This window comes from Conger conger, chromosome 4, assembly GCF_963514075.1.
Source record: "Conger conger chromosome 4, fConCon1.1, whole genome shotgun sequence".
In the NCBI taxonomy this organism is placed as follows: Eukaryota; Metazoa; Chordata; class Actinopteri; order Anguilliformes; family Congridae; genus Conger; species Conger conger.
In genome coordinates, this window is record NC_083763.1 from 70,440,095 (window position 1) to 70,457,853 (window position 17,759).

Sequence of the window (17,759 nt, forward strand, 5' to 3'; positions counted from 1 at the left end):
AATGTTACATCAGCATTAGAATGATCGGTTGAATAACATTCTAATCACGTACTTGTGACCTCACACCTTAAAGGGTTTTAACGGACCTGACGCCTGAGGAGGGTGCCACACAGAGACTCTCCCCCTCGTGGCGGTCAGGTAATCTGGATCAATCGCTTTTTTTTCCCCCAGACCACTGCTTTGGCAACTCTGCTTAGCCCCCTCTTATCAGACCCAGAGAAAGAAACGGAGATAGAAAGCGAGAGATAGAGAGGAGAGAAGAGCCCCAGGTGAGGAGATAAACACAGGCTATTACAGGTAGCAGAGCCTGGGAAATGAGCTAAATGGAACTTCTTACATGTCATTAACAATGGGTGTCTAAACATGGCCTCCAGGCTGCTACATACCAAATGCCAGCTGTGACAGAGACCAAGAGTGCCAAAAATCGCCTTTACCTCTTACTCCCACAACACCCTCTAACCCTACTCCTATCCCCAAACTCTGAATTTTGTTATAAAGTAGCCATAACTGACTGAGCTTGCCTACGGATAGATATCCAGTTATGGCTTCATTCTAACAAGATTTCGGGAGTCCAATACTCCCCCAGTCTCTGAATTCTGTTGAAATGAAGCAGTAACTGAATATTTGCAAGCCGGCTCAGATCATGGCACTGTGCAAAGTACAGGCAGCCATGCTGGAGAGCCCTACCTAACCCCCACCCCACCAGCCCAACCTCCTCTTTAAAAAGCAACAGAGCCAAAGTAAATAAAGTGAGCAAAGCGGTTTTTTTTTCTCCACGCCAGGCTTAAATATTTCCACTTCACCTATTCACAGCCTGTAATAAGAACTGATTAAACACATAGAGGCAGGCAGGGAGGGAGAGAGAGAGAGAGAGAGAGAGAAGGGGGGAGGAGAGAGCACTTGCAACCTTGTAATTGTGCTACAGAGTAAAAAACATGAAATGCTCCAGTCAGTTTAACACAGAGGCACCATTAGGCAGAAGAAGAAAAAGGTCTCTACTTTACCTTCACACACGGGAGATTCGGGGTGAGGGGTCGTTGGTGCCGGTTGTGGGGGTGGGCTAGGGTGGGGGGAGCGGTGTGTGGTTGTTGTAGTCCCTCAGGCAGAGTAATAACAGCAAAAAAATAAAAATACAAAATCAAAAGTCCATAAAAACTCCCAGAAAAACAGTGTCCCAAAACACAGAAGGCTGACTGGGAGAGACGAGGGGGCAGGGTTGTGGGGGGGGAAAGGGTGGGCAAAAAAAGTTGTAGATCCTCTCTGTGCAGGAAAACCTGGAGGAGATCTGAGATGAGAGAGAGACAGAGAGAGAGAGTACTGACTGCTCTCAGTGTGTACTTTGCCCTGACTGATCCCGCTGTGGTGCAGACCGGGGGTATGAACAGTCTGCGTCTCCGGCCTTTTGACGACTCCCCACCTCCTCCTCCTCCTCCTTCTCCTCCTCCTCTTCCTCCTTCTCCTTCACTGCCGCTGTCGCTACTGCTAGCGCTCACTGCTGCTGCTGCTGCTGCTGCTGCTGCTGCCGGTACGGCCAGGGATCCAGGAGCACACAATCCCCTCTCTGTGTGGCTTCCTTAACTAGGCTGCTCCCTCCCTCTCCCCGACTCCCATTCGCACCAGAGCGGGCCGGCTGCTGGGGAGGGTGTGTGTGTGTGTGTGTGTGCTGGGGTGGAGGGGGAGGGTGTGGAGCAGGAGGGCTGAAATAACAGGAAGACGGAGCGGGCACGTGCACGCCGCTGGGTTTGTGCACAGATTTAAAAAGTGTATCATTTACCCGAGTTCCTTAAATCGCTGTTCTGTTTGGGTCGCCGGTGCACGCCGCAGCCAGAGTGCATGTTTCTCAGGGAAAGGGAGAAGAATGCCCTTTGTTTTACTGCCTGCCTCTCCGTTCCTGTTGAGCGGTATTATTAAAAAGAGATATTTTACACGGTAACATTTTTGGTATGTGTACACGATCAAAGTGACACTGCAACAATACAATTCATTGTGTAAGCAGTGGCCTTTTTCACACAATTGCTGAGTTTGTTAGCAATTCAAACATACAAGAAATTGTGAAATGGTGCATTTAATTAAAAATCCATTTTAAAGATAGCACCCGAGACTGTGTGCTCTTGAATTAAACAAAGGGAAACAATAAATGGGACCTGTGTAGGGAATTTCACAATATATGTGGTATTTACTTTAGGTGCCAGAGCCGCGGTAGAAACAAATCTCTTCGTCGGTTCTTTCTGGCTGGGGTATTCGATGACTAAGCCAGGCAGTCATACATATTATCTCACAATTTTGTTTTCCTCCTGGTCAGCTAAACCCCTGTTTACACCAGTTTAGACACGAAGTTGATTAGTCAAGTCACCAAGTGGCAAAAATGAACATTTGGCCACTAAAGTTATTTGTAGCGAACATCCCGTAAAAAAATATACTGCCTGAATACACAGGCTCTAAAAATGTAGCGTGGAACACACAGACAGTTCGCCGATGTTGATGTCTGTCAAACACTGACAGGCTAGAGCAAGAAGATGCGGCTGAATTATTTCTTGATTGTACTCCTTGCGAATATACAGGCTACGTTGTTGTGGCATGAAACTACCAGTCTAAGCCTAAGCAAACTTGAGACTCAAGTCATTATGATTTAAATGTATACCAAGGGTAGCTTTTAAAATATTCCGTTTTGTAGCCTAGCCTACTAAGTGTTCTTTGTTTTCCCAAATTCACAAATGCAACAACGAAACGTGTTCTGTGTTATACGCCAAGACTAACAAGAGCTGTGACACATTTTTGTGCAAATGTGCAAGGACTGTGCAAGGACTGTGATCTACTGAAAGTGACATAGGGTCACAAGATTTACACTAATGAATATTTGGATTACGATGGTTAAACATTATCTAGCAAACTCGCGTGCAAATCCTTAAATCCAATATAATCATGATATCATTGTCCAAAATCAATAGCCTCATAAACTCATTCGGGCCATCAAACATTTTTCAGTGATTACTTATCACCTAGGCATTTGCAGTATTTAATTGATTTGATCCAAAACGCCTAATTTAGCTAAATATAGCCCTAAGTACTACACTCAGGGCATTCCGGTGTTGAACCTTCTTTTTTTACAGCATTTTGACGTGAAGTCAGTATATGATGATCCCATAGACTAGAAAAATAGGATGATCCCCAATAACCCGGATAGGCCTATACTAGCCTGGCGATATACGCTCTCAACTTTATCCAATCAAATGCAGCCTACACAGTAAAATGTCCAGTGTTACTCCAACCTTACTTTGTCCAAATGCGACCGCATGTAGCTACACTTGTAAGAGTTAATTTAACACTGAACATTTTACTCTGTAGCCGCCTACCGCCTTTTCACCACAAACATGTTCACTGGGAATGAACGCCAATATTTCTAATATCTTTGTATTATGCACAGGACGTCTCCCAAATGAATCGGTTTCAAATATAAATATAAATATAAATCTGTTGGCTACAAAAGAAACTAAAATATTTGTTTATTTTTACGTTGCAATAACATTACCAATCGGTGTTGTATGTACACGTTGAAGTGGCACAACCAGTTCAAGCTTTTTCTTCGTGTACAAGCTCATTGCCTCCATGACATGACATTAGCTTACAGATTCCGAAGCATTGTAGGAAACTTACCAATTTCCAATTCGATGTTATAACTTTATCACTTTCATTTCATTTGATTGTAATTTTCAAAAAGTGTTTTGCCTCTCCCAAAACACAAAGAATGTCTGATGTTATTTTGAATGTTTTAATTGCATTTTGCAGTAGCCCAAGTCATACTCGTAATTCGCTCAGAGCGTCAGGACATCACTGAGATTCTATCAACGTCGAAACAACTACTAGTGCCACCCAGTGGTGAATCCTCATCAAGAAACATTTCCTAAATGAGAATGACCAAGAAAGCTTCCATTCAATAGGAGAGGGGAAAATGAAAACACGGAAGTCATGTTGAACATTATATTAATTGAATAAATGTGAAACAAATGCGCATCAGATAATGCTAAATAATCGATTTTCAATGGAAGCCGAATGCACACTGTGTCTCCCGGCAATTTAATGTTGCTTGTGTCCATAAATGATGGTGCTAATCCTCTATATGTACCTGCACACACTGTGATTAATCAAATGCAATACACCCATAGGGGAAAAGTTAAATCAAAGTTTAATATACTTCATCCCCTGGGACAAATCTGACGTGACAAAGAGACCGTGAAAGAGGGAATATGGAGGTACACCAGCACACAGAGGGAAGCCATGGATCAGTTGGACTGAGCTGGTTGTACAGTTCAATGGAAGGTCAAAAATAAACAAGGTCTACTGAACCATTTAACCATTCTCGAAAATATGATACTCCTGGGTTTTAAGTGAGACATGGTTCCTCCAGTGATGCTAGCTGGTAGCCTACACACAGACACAGGGGACCAGGGGCAGACATATCCCCCTGACCAGTGAGGTATTGTAGCTTAGTAAGCCTCTGGTGCCAACAAGTCCATTCAAAACTATGAATTTATGAACTATGAACTATGATATTATTTTGTGAAGTACTGGCAGTCTCTATGAACTGGCTTCATGCGCCATTGAGCAGCTCCCAACCGCCAAGCGGAAGCTGTCTCCAGTCCTTATACATCTGAATGCACAGGCACAAGATAACCCCCACCCCCTCTACTCTTGTAGTACTGTGTGGTCTCTTGTATGCAAAGTGGGCTTTGATATGCCTAGAGTTGGGAGTGCATACCATTCTGCTTCACCAGTGCTCCAGGTGTGGTATTGCAGGTGCAGGAGACACAGTGGGTAACTCTATTATGAAGAGAAAGGGGAGGGGGGGGATTTATTTCTTTAAACAGGGGACCTTCCTGATCCTTTGAAGTGTCAGGATGTGACCAATTAGGATGTGCATGGCAAATTAATCATCGATAATGAAATTATGAAACGAAGCCTTTTGTGCAGAGACGTCGCCATGTGTTCAGATAATGACAGAGCAAGGTTTACGAAGCGCAAGGAATCTTTCAAAGTGACTCTTTCTTCACTACTGAGAACCAAGTGCATGTGTATAGCTAAAAAGGACTCAAGAAGTAATGGTCAACCCTGCTGCAGAGGTGGAAATCCAGGTTCAGAAAGTAAAATGCCTCCCCAGTATTTTGCCATAATCACCTGGATTTGCTAATTAGCACATTTCATCGGTCAGGAAATCGGTGAAATTACTGTGTGCTGGCCGAGTGCATGCATGGAAGAAACACATGGTACATGGCAGGACTTTTACTTTCTGACCCACCTCAGCTCTGCAATCAGTGTGGCTAGCAGCCGTGTGGGTGCTCATGTTATGTTTAGTCATCATATCAAGTTAGCTTGTTATTAAATACTTTTCTACCACCTTTTATATGTGTAATGTATAACACACGTTTTTTCTTTTTTTAGTACCAATGTGATATTTGTGTATGTATTTAACATCTATTGAATGTTTGTATTCTAAGTGTGTACATTTCTTAACATCTTCCATTTAACACTTTCTGTCTTATTTTAAATATTTTTATTTTATTTTCATAAAAAAGCCTAACTAGGGATGGGAGTTGGAAACTAGCAATAGCTATAATCTCTGTATGCAGAACATCAGCAACATGAACCTGGTGTAAATTGTCAGTCATGATGCTTTGTCTCTTGGCATTGTCCCTACTCAAATAAACATTCAATAAATTAATAAATGAATGCATGCTAAATCCAAGAATGCAGTCTGGGTCAGGAATGTTTTTTCTGATTTGTGCCCCTTCCATGTGTTGCTGGAAAATGAAAATAAAATGATGACTACTAGACAAGGAGGTACACTTTTGCAAATGTCCCTGGTCCTGTCACAACTTTTGAGACTGCGCTACATGTACCAGTCATCCTGGGGGAGGTGCAAGAGATGTGAATTAACACTATGCTAATTACCATTGCTTCACATCCATGCCTGTCCTCTGTGCTATAGTTGTCTGTTAAGCCAACTCTGGATAGGATTGAAATTGGCCAGTGTAACTATTGCAAATGTGTGAAGGAAACATGATTAAGAGATGGTAATCTCTACAAAAATGAAATTGATGCATTTTTATTCGAGTCTTTGAGAGAGAGCTGCAAAAATATTGATTTGCAAGGATGAAACGACAAGCGACTTAATTTAAAGAATCTGTATGTAATTTATTGCAACTAATGAATCAACCAAAGCATTTGAACATGTATTTCTAAGGTACATCAATAAACTAAGATACAGTTGTTACAGTTTTTTTGTTTTTTTTATCAAAGCAAAAGAAACACCAATAGAAACTGAGAACATGAATTAGCTTCCTACCTGAAGATATTCAGTTAAAATGTAACAGCAAAGCCAAAAGCAACGTAAAAAAGCATTTAATATTCCATGCATCAATTGTAAAAAGCACTTGAAAATAATTTTGTTATTTAAAAATCCCCAGTGTCCCTAAATATTCCCTTTCAATATCTTCTCGATCAATGCCCAAACCGCTGCATTATCTGCTTAAATGTATGTACCAAGGCCTCACCTGTCAATTCCCCACTCCTGGATTCCTAACCAGGAGTAAAAACTGAGAAAAGATTAACTTTATCAAGTGTAGCGGGCTAATCCTGCAGTGTCACGTGACAGGGGCTTGCCGTTTAACAGGCAGAGCGGGAGCTGAAGGAGTAACTGAAGCTGTATTTGGAGCTCAGGTCTACGCTGCCTCGGCGAGACCCAGGTCTGGAGCCACTGCGAGAGCCAGGGGCAGAGGACACATTGTAGGGGCTGCTGATCCCCTTGGAGGACATGGAGGTGGCGTGGAGCATCTTCAGCCCACTGTCCTCCTCTTCCATGCAGTTGTCCATGGCCTCTTTGTAGGAGATCTTCAGCTTGGTCTTGGGGCAGGTCAGGTTCTTGGAGTGATGCCTAGTGTCTTGGAGCTTCTGAGCCCCTCGGCTGTCGAGCCACCCTTTCTGGACGACGTCCTGAAGGGTCCTCCTTTTTTGTATCTCGGGGTCAAATAGGCCGCCCGTCACATACTGGAATTCAAGGAACCTCTGCCCAGCCCCATAGGGCAGCCATCTTTCCTTTATCGCCTCCACCGCTGACATCTTTCTCTTGGTTTTCACGTCTTCAAACCCAAAGAACGCCTTCTGTGCCGGCTTCAGCTTGGTGGCCATGTCATCGTCTATGATGCCCTGGCGAGCGGCTTCTTGCACCGAAAACCTTTTCCCGGTGTTGTGGTCAATGATGCCGCCAGTGCAGGCCTGAGCTTCCAGCAGACGCTGGGCGGTAATGGTATCCAGTATGCCGCGATGCAGTGCCTCCATGATGGTTATCTTCTCAAGATTATCCGCATCAAATATAGCCCCGATGGGGACTTGCTCGTCCAGCACTTCTGTCGGAGAAGCGAGTATAATGGAGATGCTGGCAATGTGCTTGAGTGAGTTCGGTGAGAGCGGTGGCTCTATTTGTGTGGAGCCAGGTAGGGCCGCGGAGTCAACCTGTGCTGTGCTGATATACTTTGAGGTGCTTGTACGCTGTGTGGTGCTGGTACGCTGCACGGTGGTGGTGCTCTGTGTGGTGGTAGTGCACTTAGTCGAGCTGGCTTGCTGTGTTGAGCCGGCAGGCTGTCTTGAGCCGGCAGGCTGTGCTGAGCCGGCAGGCTGAGGTGGGGCTGAACGCAGTGTGGAGCTGCTGATTGAAGTTTCTGTGCTGGTTGAAGAAGTCACCGACCGTGCCTTTTTGGTGAGGATGTCCATGAACTGAGTCAGATTGATCACCTTCGAGCGGTATTTTTCAAATGTGGCCTGGTCAATTAGGCCCTGTTCAAGACAATCGTCGATATCGTACTGGATGCCCGTTTTCCTGTCAATGACGACATATCGGATGGAGCCGTCGGGGTCTGTGATGGTAATCTCCTCCCACTCACACTCCTGCTCTGAGAGCTCTATGTAGGTTTCATAGTCAATGAGGTCCTTATCGTAAGCTTCCTTCACCGTCATTTCTTTATTTGTGTCTGGGTCCACAATCACCACTCTACGCTTGCGAAGGGTGTTCTTCTGGGTGGACTGTCGCTTTTTCTTGTCAAGGAGCGGTAGCAAGACCAATCCTGTTTTTTTGTCAGTGATGCACCTGTTTTTCAGCTGCAGGTAGGTCAGATTCTCCTGGGTGTTTGGGTCAAAGAAGCCCTTTGTGTCGTCATCCTCACTGATCAGTATACTGCTCATCTCCTTGTCAAAGTATCCACGCTGATATGCCACGTCCACATCTATGCGATGGCTAAATTTGGGGTCGATAATGCCGCCACTCGCAATCTGAGCCTCCAGGAGCCTGATACCATGTCCCTTTTCAATGAGGCCTATATCAATGGCTTGAAACAGGGAGATGGGCTTGCCTGATGCGGGATCTGTGTACCCCGTCACAGCTCTTTCAGCAGACAGGAGCTTGTCTTTGTACTCTTTGCCGACCAGGCCTTTCTGCACTGCCTCTTCCACGGTCAGATACAGGTTATTTACGGGGTCAAGCATGAATCCTGCCGCGGCCTGGGCTTCAAGTAGCTCCAACGTTGTCCCTGGTCTGAGTAGTTCATCTTTCATAGCCTGGTAGATGGGCAATGTCCGGCCGCTGGCTTCGTCATAGATCCCTGCGATGCAGGCCGAACCCCGAAGGTATTGCCTGAGCCTGATCTGAATATCCTCGCTTGATATTTTACCCGCTCTTAAGTTATCCACGTCGGACGGTTCGAGCAGGCGGGAGTCGACTAGCTCATTGACGGAGACCTCTCTTCTGAGCCCCTTCACCATGATCGGCTTCTGTGGAGCCGAGAGGAGGAGAAGGCCGGTGGCTGAGTCTGTTCGGCACTTCTTCTTCAGATCAATGTAGCTGGCGTCTTCTTGTGTGACAGGTTCGATGTAGCAGCGTGGCCTCTTATTCAGAGCCGAGTATAGTTCCTGGTCGATTAAATCCCGGTCCAGAGCGCCATCCTTGGTCAGGAAGACGCTCAGGACAGGGTCAATGATGCCTCCAACAGACTCCTGAGCCTGGAGCAGACGGAGGGTTGTTTCCAGGTCAATCCAGCCCTTCTTCATGGCCTGTCCTGCAGACAGAAGCTTGCCAGTGGAGGGATCCTTAAAGCCAGTGCAGGCGTTTTCCGCTGTCAACAGCAGGTCTCTGTCCTGAAAATCCACTAGGTGCTTGGTGACGGCAACATCCACAGGCATTTTTTTGTTTTCTTTGGGATCGATTATGAAACCAGTAGCAGCCTGTGCCTCTAGGAGCCTGGATGCACACTGTGGTGTGAGGACGTCTTTATTCTTCGCCTCAGTGAAGGACATTTTGCCTTCAGGGCCACCCATGCCGGCGATAGTGCCCGTGCCTTTCAGATAGAGCTTGATGTCGAGGGCCACCTCCTCTACGGTCTTCTTGCCCTTGAGCAGCTGGCCGAGTGTGGCCTTGTCAATGATCCCACAGTCGTGAAGCTGATGGGCGGTGACCTTTCGGCGAATTCCATCAAAGAGGAGTGTTGAGCCGTCCACCGTGTCCATTTCAGTCTGCGTTTGCTTGTTGTACACATTCGGGCGCTGCTTCAGCTTTCTGAGCTCGGCCTGCAGGCTGTCTCTCAGCGAGGCCAGATCTTTCATCTCCGTCTCTGTGCTCTTCATCTTTACCTTGTACCTTTCCTCCACCAGCTTCAGCTCTGACAGAAGCCTTTCAATCTCCATCGTCAGGGAGGTCTTCTCCTTGTGCAATGTACCCTTTTCTGATTCGTACTGCTTGACCAGTTTCTCTTTCAGCTCGTACTGAGCTTTCCAGTGTTCGAAATCCTTTCTGATCTTGTTGTTCTCCTCTTGGAGACTCTTCTTCAGCCGGAGCTCAGACTCCAGGGTGACCTTGATGCGATTAAGCTCCTCATCATTCTTCTTCCTCTTGGCCTGATCCTGCTCCAATTGTTTCATCTTGAGCAGCAAGCTGTCCCTCTCTTTCAGGATCAGGTCATAGCGACCTTGAGATTCCTGCATCTTCTTGGATGCCTGAAAATGAAAACAACAGCAAAATATGAATTGGGAAAATTACATTCAGCATTATTATGGTCTAAGGTAGCAAATTGTCCTACTTCCACAAGCATCATGTGAATTGTAATATTTACAATATCACAAACATTTCATGCTCATTGAAAATGTTAATGCATTCCCAAATATGTGTTTACAAACACATATTTGCACACCACATTTGTTTAGGTGGTGTGTTAATTCAAAGAAACATGCAAACTGCCAGAAGGATGTATGCATATAACATGCATTGTGCTATTATTGTTAGGAATTATGGTATTACTATTGCATTCTCATGAAATAAAATGTATACTTTTCATAGAATACAAATTTGCACATTTGTATATTGTTTGTAAAATACCATAATCACACAATCAGCATTCAAAATAAAAGCACAGAAAATATAACAAAAATACAAAATATATGCTCTACAAAATAAATATGTGCAGATTAGCTGGTGCATGACGATGATGGGAGGCGATCCATTGAACAATGAATCATGCAAAAGCAAGCATGCTGTACAGCAAGAATTCAATTTTGTCAAATTTGGAAATGGTGTGAGTAGCGGCAAATGAGTAGCGGAATCAGATGCACAGGCAAGTGGTGATTATCAGAGGTGCAAAGCTGTTGCTGCGGCCTGCAAGTAGGAAAAACCATCCACGGGCACTTAGGTAGGATGCAAAGGTAGGATCTGGAAATGATCCAAAGTACCTCCGTCATTTGCCTTTGGATTTTTTCGATTTCCAGTCTTAACTTCTCCCTTTCTTTGGTCACTTCCTCCATCATCTTCTGATACTCCAGGCTGGATTTGCTACTGTTCTGGAGCTGAAGCTGGAGAGCGGATATCTGGGCAATGGTTTCCTGGCTGCTGCTCTCCTTGGACTTTTTCAGGTCGCCCAGCTCCTGCCTGAGGGCCCTCAGCTCCTCCTCTAGCATCAGACGCTCCTTGGTCAGCTTCTGGGTGAGACTCTGCAGATTCCCGATCTCCGTGGTGTTGCTATTTAGCGCTTTGCTCTTCTCCTCCATGGCCTTGTACAGGGTCTCGTTGCGGAGGTTGGCCTCCCTGACCCGCGCCTGCTCCTGGGCGAGCTGCTGCTGCAGGGCCTTCAGCTCGGCAGACAGTTGTGCCAGTTTCTCGCTGGTGGCCTTGTGCTCCCTCAGGCTCTTGTCGAGGTTCTCCTGGAGGCTCCTCCGGTCCTGCTCACTTTTCCTGTCCGTGGTCGACGCCTCCTCCTGCTGCTTCTTCAGCGAGCTGATGGTGGTCGTGTACTCCGTGATCGACAGCCTCACATTGTTCAGCTCCGATTCCACCCTCTGCCTCCTGCTAGCCTCCTCCAGACTGGCTGTCCTGTACCTCTCGGCCTCAGCCTTGGCCGCCGCCAACATCTTCTGCAAGTCGTTGATGTTGCTCTGAAGGCCTGCTATGGATTTCTCCGCCTTGCTCCTCTCACTGGCCTGCTTCTGCAACTCCACTTTGACCGTGGTCACCTCCGACGACGACACCTTCAGTTCATTTATGACCTGGATGGAGGACTCATACTCCGTCTGCAGGTCTTTCAGGGCCAGTTTGAGGTTGGCGATTTCAGCCTCAAGGGCCCTCTTCCTCTTATACTCCTCTTCCAGGTTCTGAGTGAGAGTAGAGAGCTCCTTGTTCTTCTCCTGAATCATCCTGTTGGCACCCGCCAGGGACTCCTTATGCTTGAGTTCAATCTCGTCCCTCTCCTTGATGAGTGTGTCAATCTGGACAGTCATCTCCGTCCTTATCTTGGTTTCTTCAGTCCCTGCCGACCTCTTCTGCCTCACCTCCTCCTCCGCCCTCCTTCTTTGTGTCTCCACCTCCTTCATGGAGAGCCTCAGCCTCTTAAGCTCCTCCTGCAGGTCCCGCTTCTCATTTTCCAGCTCCTCGTACTGCGTCCTCAAGGCCGACGAGTCATCCTCGCTCTGCTTGGAGGCGTTCTGGATGTGCATCTTTGTGACATGGATTTCGGACTCGTAGGTAGTCTTAAGGTCGGTTACCTCCTGGCTGTACTGCTTCCTTACCTTGGAGAGCTCGGACTCCAGCTCCCGCAGCCTGGAGGCCTCGTTCTCCAGCTGCATCCTCAGCCTCTCAATCTCCCGGTCCTTGTCCCTGACGGTGTTCTCCACATCAATCTTAGCGCAGTTGACCTCTTCCAGCTCCTTCTGCCTCTTCCGGATGATGACCTCGTACTCCTCCTGGTGGTATTTGTACGTCTCTTCTAGGAGCTTCTTCTTCCTCTGCTCCTCCTCCAGCAGTTGGTTGAGCCGGGCCAATTTGTCGTTCAGCTCAGCGATCTGGTTGCTGGTGGCGCTCAGGTTGTCCCTGGCAGCATGGCACTCTAAATCGTGGGTCCTCTTCACCTCTTCCATGGAGAGCAGCTGGTCTTTGGACTCTGTGAGCTCCTTCTGGAATTTGGCCAGAAGCGCTTCAAGAGACTTGTTCTTCTGGTTCTGCTCTTCCATCTCCTCTTGCAGGATCCGCAGCTGTTCTTCCAGAAGTTCAATTCTGGTGTTCCTGATCTAAATGGTTAAGAAATCAAGGCTCTGGGTTAGTATGTTCATGTGCGTTACTTTGCGAACAGTGATCACAATGTCATGTTTTAAGCTAAAAGTGTTTTTAAGTGAAGGTCAAATACACACAAGTGATGGAATATTTAGAATGTGGCAAAAATAAGCATACAGTGTTAATACAAATAATATGTTAATTAGTTCTGTCTTAACATGCACTTGCACATATTGGTACAATGCAGTAAGGGTCTGACTCTTGGTGGAAATGGCAATAATTCTAAATACAAAAATAAATAAGACACGATAGAACAATAAGATAATATAGAATCATTTCAATCAGCATCATTTAAAAGTAGGCTAAATATAAGTCCCCAAATACTTCTGAATTCAGCCACTTTCATTTGAAATCAAATGAGCACTCGCAACTTCAATGGAACATCATCTATGGCGTCAAGCTTAAAATATTCTGAAAATTGTACAAAGGTGCATAATTTACTGCACCGAGGCTGATAATAATAACAATACATTTATTTATAGACCACCTTTCTAGCAACGAGCACAAGGTGCTTAACAAAGAAAATCTGTAAAGCATAAGAGTAGATATTAAGAGTACAAAAATAACAGTAGATATAAATTATATACATTTTTTATATATTTACCTTCAGCTCCTGCATGTATTTCAGCATTTCAGCCAGGAACTTTCCGTAGTCGTTGGAGCTGGTGAGGAGCCCGACATAGCGTGCCTGCAGATCGCTGGCCTGAAAACCACAGTTCTCTCCAGTCAGTGAATGGGCACGTTAGGCTTCAGGTAACACTGTCACGATATAACACTGAAACAACGGCTGCAATGTTACAGAAACATGTTTGGATCAAATAGGCGCTCTACAACCAGGACAGGTAGATTATGTGAGACTCCTTACCTGGACAACTTCACGGGGACTAGGCTGAAATAAGAGACGGTGGAGCACACAGAGCTCAGAGTAATGCACTCTGTTTAATGGACAGGGGAGAAAGACGTTTTGTTTGACATCGAAACGTCAGTCTCCCGTGTCAATTAAACAGGGCACATTTCTCTGAGCTTAGTCCACTCCACCATCCGTCTCTTATGTTAGGCTAGTCCCTGTGAAGTTATCCGGGTATTTCATATAATCCACATTTGACACTTAAAGCAAGGGTCAAGGGGACTGATCTCAGCAATAATTTTTTTATTAAAAAATATATGAAATAGGAATGTCAATATTAGTGTATCTGGTATTGGTATTTACCAGGGATTCAACACCCCCAAATAAAAATTAGGGGAGTGAGTCATGTTGTTTATATTTCCTATTGATTTCATAACTCATCTGACCCCTGACAATTTGTGCCAGTGAAATGACTACAAAAAAACCCCCACATTTCTGACACCACTGTCCTAGACAAAAGTACCTCCTCTGTGATAATGGTGGCCGGGGACTGCAGCATAGTCCTCTTGATGGGGATGTTGAGTAGGGTCTCCAGGCCGGAGCTATAGGAGGCTAGCTGCAACTCACAGTCCTTCCCAAAAAAAATAAAAAAGTAAAAATAAATATCACATCCGTACCTGCCAATCTCACCTGCTGGCCACAGAGTAGGAATATTAAAAGGCCACTCAGTAATTTTGGTTGCAAATAAAATTTAAATAAAAACGGAGAAGCAAAAAGAGAAAGCTATGGTACAATAGTATAGAATTAATCTCCTAATAAAAATAATGGGAAACATCCTCATAAAAATACTCCCAAGGAAAAAGAAGTATTTTAAATAACTGTCAGACACTACAAGATACCTTGTTCATCTTCCGTCTCCCGCATTTCATTATCTTTCTTTGTCTTTAATAATGGACATTTTGGAGTCCTTGCTCAGCTCATCACCATGGAAACAAATTGATCACTCACTCATTGGGTAAGATATCAAAAAGAAAATTCAGCTAAGGTTTTGGCCAAAAAAAACCATGCCTAATTACCTCAGATGTACTTGACATTGCCACAGTAGCCTTATGCGAAGTGCAACAGTAACAAAGGGTCAGTATCATTGACTAAGCAAAGTTGTTTCCCAGGTTACTGAAATGCCAGTGCAAGACATTAAAAACTATGAGTACCATCATCCACCGAGGTACTTAGCTTCCATCGCAATAATTTTTGTTGAAAAGCAACTAGAAGTTATCTGGAAGTTAACAAGCGGGCCTTTAATATTACATTACATTTTACATGAATGACATTTGGCCTTGCTGAAGGGCCCACCAGCTGTGTGGATCTTATTGTGGCCACACCGGGGATCGAACCAGTCATGTACCTTAACCACTACGCTACAGGCCGCCCAATGTACATGTCATACAACTGGTGTCAGAGAATGCACTCTAATGCATGTTCTAAAGGATCTGAAAAGAAGGTTGTTTTTTCTCTGAATAAATGGAGCTTAGATCTTCTCCGGTCTGTCACACTGAAGGATGTGCCATGCCCACCACACCCTTACCGTACCTTGATGGTGGAAGCACATGTGCTTCCGTCCTTAAAAACGTCTTCTACATCTCCCCTCTTCACTTTAATTTCAGAGTTCAGGGCCTGTTAATGAAGGTACACACACAGCCAGGTCAGCAACAAACACAACAGTGACATAACAGTGAATAACACAGTCGCATTGTAACAATTTGCAATGGCTCATGCTGATCTGAACGTATGAACGGAGCAGTACAGCAAGAACAGATCGACAGATAGGACTGGGTGGTTTGATGACTGGTTGAGTCACTACCTTCTGCTGGGTGATGTGCTCGGTGAGGACTGCCTCGTCCTCAAACTTCGCCCCCTGCAGGGCGTCCTGGCGCTGGCGGGTGGTGTCGATCCAGCCGTTGAGGGAGGAGCTGGAGTCGCGGTACTGCTTGAGCTCCAGTAGGTAATTCTCCATGTCCACGAGCCTGGGACAACACAAGGACAATGTTCACCAAAAGCACCCCGATTCCTGGAAATATCAGCATTTACATCTAGCCACTTAGAGACCTATACAGTGATTCATGAAAGTGCATACATACAGGCTTAGCAACTAGAGCAGAGTCCAGTAATTTAGTGGCTTGGCCAACTGCAGAAGTCAGTTACATATTCATTTACATGTCCACAAAGTAATGGGACAGTTTCACAGACACAGATTAAGTCCAGTCCAAGACTAAATTCAATTCTGAATTGAGATTCTCCATACACAACGCAATTTAGTCCAGGACTAAGCCAGTGTCTGTGAAACTGGCCCAATAAGTGTCATAGCAGCTAAAAACAAATATGACCATGCAATTTGTCCAATCGCCTTCCCTGCTGAACTAAACTAAGGATAAACTGGCAGACAAGCCATTCACCAATCAGTACAGTTTAAATGTAGTCCATTTGTTAGGTTGCACTAACATCTGGGCATGGGAAACTTTACTGCTTGATGCAATGATGACATCACGTGTTCTGTGTGGGACACATGCAATCGGCTTAAAACAGGGGTGTCAAATTCCAGTCCTGGAGGGCCGCAGTGTCTGCTTGTTTTTGGTGTGTTGGTTTGGTTTCAGCACGAGAGATACATTTCAAAGTCTTTCACTGGCCAAAGAGTCCACACACCTCGTTCTCAAGGCCTTAATTGGCTGCCGTTTGAAAGGAAACCACAAACACCTGTAGGCACTGTGGCCCTCCAGGACTGGAGTTTGACACCCCTGGCTTAAGAGGTGCATGTGACATCTGAGTAAAGGAGTGAGGAGGATAAAATGAAGGGCTCCTGCCTGCTGTCGATCTGCCCGTGGATGCGGAGCCAGCGGTCCGACATCTGGCCCACAAGCTCAGTATACTTGGACAGTTCCAGCTCACACTTGGGACAGGAATGGCCCTCCAGGCTGTTGAATCCTACACAGCTGCTCAACTCTGTTTCCATCTTCCCCATGATGCGCGACTTCTGCTCCAGCTCTGACTTCATGAGCTGTAGATGCAGGAGAGAGAGAGAGAGAGAGAGAGAAAGAGAGAGACATTTTAGTACCTCTAGAAAATATCCACTCTGAAGTTCCCTGTGAAAACCTTTGTATGGAAACAAAAGGAAAGACTGCAAGCCCAAAGATGCATTTACGCATGGTTTGATATATATATTTTATATATATATATAAGATATTGTTTCAGTCTTTTTCAGCTCTATTGGACAGTATAGTATAGAGAGACAGGAAGAATGGGAGCGAGAGAGGGAAAGACATGCGACAAATGTCAGACGGTCGGATTCGAACCGCCGACGTCGCGGCTCGCAATGAGCATGCGGTCAGTGCTCCACAGGCTGCGCCACCGAGACACCCCATGGTTTGATATATTTACCTTGAGGGTGGTCATGTACTCCTCCACCTCATCTGGGTCCAGAGAGGTGGTCTCCTTCTCCGTCAAGCGGGCCTCGTACACCTTGATGACATCCTCGCCCTGCATCAAAGCCTGTAGCAGGGTCATCTGCTTCTTCATCCTATCGAGGAAGACCACGGGAGCAGTAGAGATGCCGGTTCAGAGAAGTGTGATATGCAGAGCCCCACCACCCTCTGCAGCTGTCCTATACACTGCCAATATTTAGTAATTACAATGACTGCCATGTTAGCAAGGATGTGCAAACCAGATATAGTTTAAGTCTGATGTAAATACTGTATGTATTTTATGACATTGAAAAATTCTGAGAGGAGTTTAAAGGGTATATTAACAAAGTAAGCGGCGTACGCCAAGCTTGAAAAGTACACCTGTTAGGGGTGAAGTGTGAGGGTAAACCCAACATCTGAAGGTGATGTAATGATGATGTCACAAAAGCATATGTTCTGTATCACTTGCATCTGATCGGTTAAAAAGGCGCATGCGTTGAAACCTAGTCTCTGTCGCAGAGAAAACCTAACATCCGAAGATGTGATGTAATGAAGATGTCATAGGAGCTTGTGTTGCATACGGCTCGCATGGGTTAAAGGGAGCGCGTCTTGCCTCTCGGTGTGGGAGGAGGAGAAGCCCTCCAGGCTGCCCAGCTTCTGGTTGATGAGGTTGAGCTCCATCCTGAGGTACTTGACCTTATCTGGGTCCGGAATCCCTTCCAGCTTCTTCAGGATCTTCTCCTTCAGCTTCAGGTAGTCGTCCCGGATTGAGTCCACGTCCTGCTCGATGCTCTGCAGTGGCACATCAACACAGATGAAGCGC

At 45.6% G+C, this 17,759-nt stretch overlaps 2 protein-coding genes across 3 annotated transcripts in view; both read right to left on the bottom strand.

Moving 5' to 3' along the window:
* tns3.2 (tensin 3, tandem duplicate 2) overlaps positions 1 to 1,054 on the bottom strand; it is an 81,681-nt gene extending 80,627 nt beyond the window's left edge. Inside the window, exon 1 of the mRNA XM_061239609.1 lies at positions 1,005 to 1,054. The gene's annotated coding sequence lies outside the window, so the exon portion shown is untranslated. The remainder of the gene's footprint in view (positions 1 to 1,004) is intronic.
* Positions 1,055 to 6,164: 5,110 nt separating this feature from the next.
* LOC133126462 (desmoplakin-B-like) overlaps positions 6,165 to 17,759 on the bottom strand; it is a 30,231-nt gene continuing 18,636 nt past the window's right edge. The window contains exons 16-24 of one of the 2 annotated variants that reach the window (XM_061238721.1): positions 17,550 to 17,728; positions 16,914 to 17,052; positions 16,340 to 16,533; positions 15,343 to 15,505; positions 15,072 to 15,155; positions 14,005 to 14,112; positions 13,239 to 13,337; positions 12,094 to 12,591; positions 6,165 to 10,035 (exon numbers count right to left, since the gene is read on the bottom strand). In XM_061238721.1, coding sequence (XP_061094705.1) covers positions 6,661 to 10,035; positions 12,094 to 12,591; positions 13,239 to 13,337; positions 14,005 to 14,112; positions 15,072 to 15,155; positions 15,343 to 15,505; positions 16,340 to 16,533; positions 16,914 to 17,052; positions 17,550 to 17,728 — 4,839 coding nt within the window. In that variant the 3' untranslated portion in view covers positions 6,165 to 6,660. Of the gene's footprint in view, positions 10,036 to 10,764; positions 12,592 to 13,238; positions 13,338 to 14,004; positions 14,113 to 15,071; positions 15,156 to 15,342; positions 15,506 to 16,339; positions 16,534 to 16,913; positions 17,053 to 17,549; positions 17,729 to 17,759 lie in introns of both variants that reach the window. The other variant, XM_061238720.1, reaches the window with a different exon arrangement.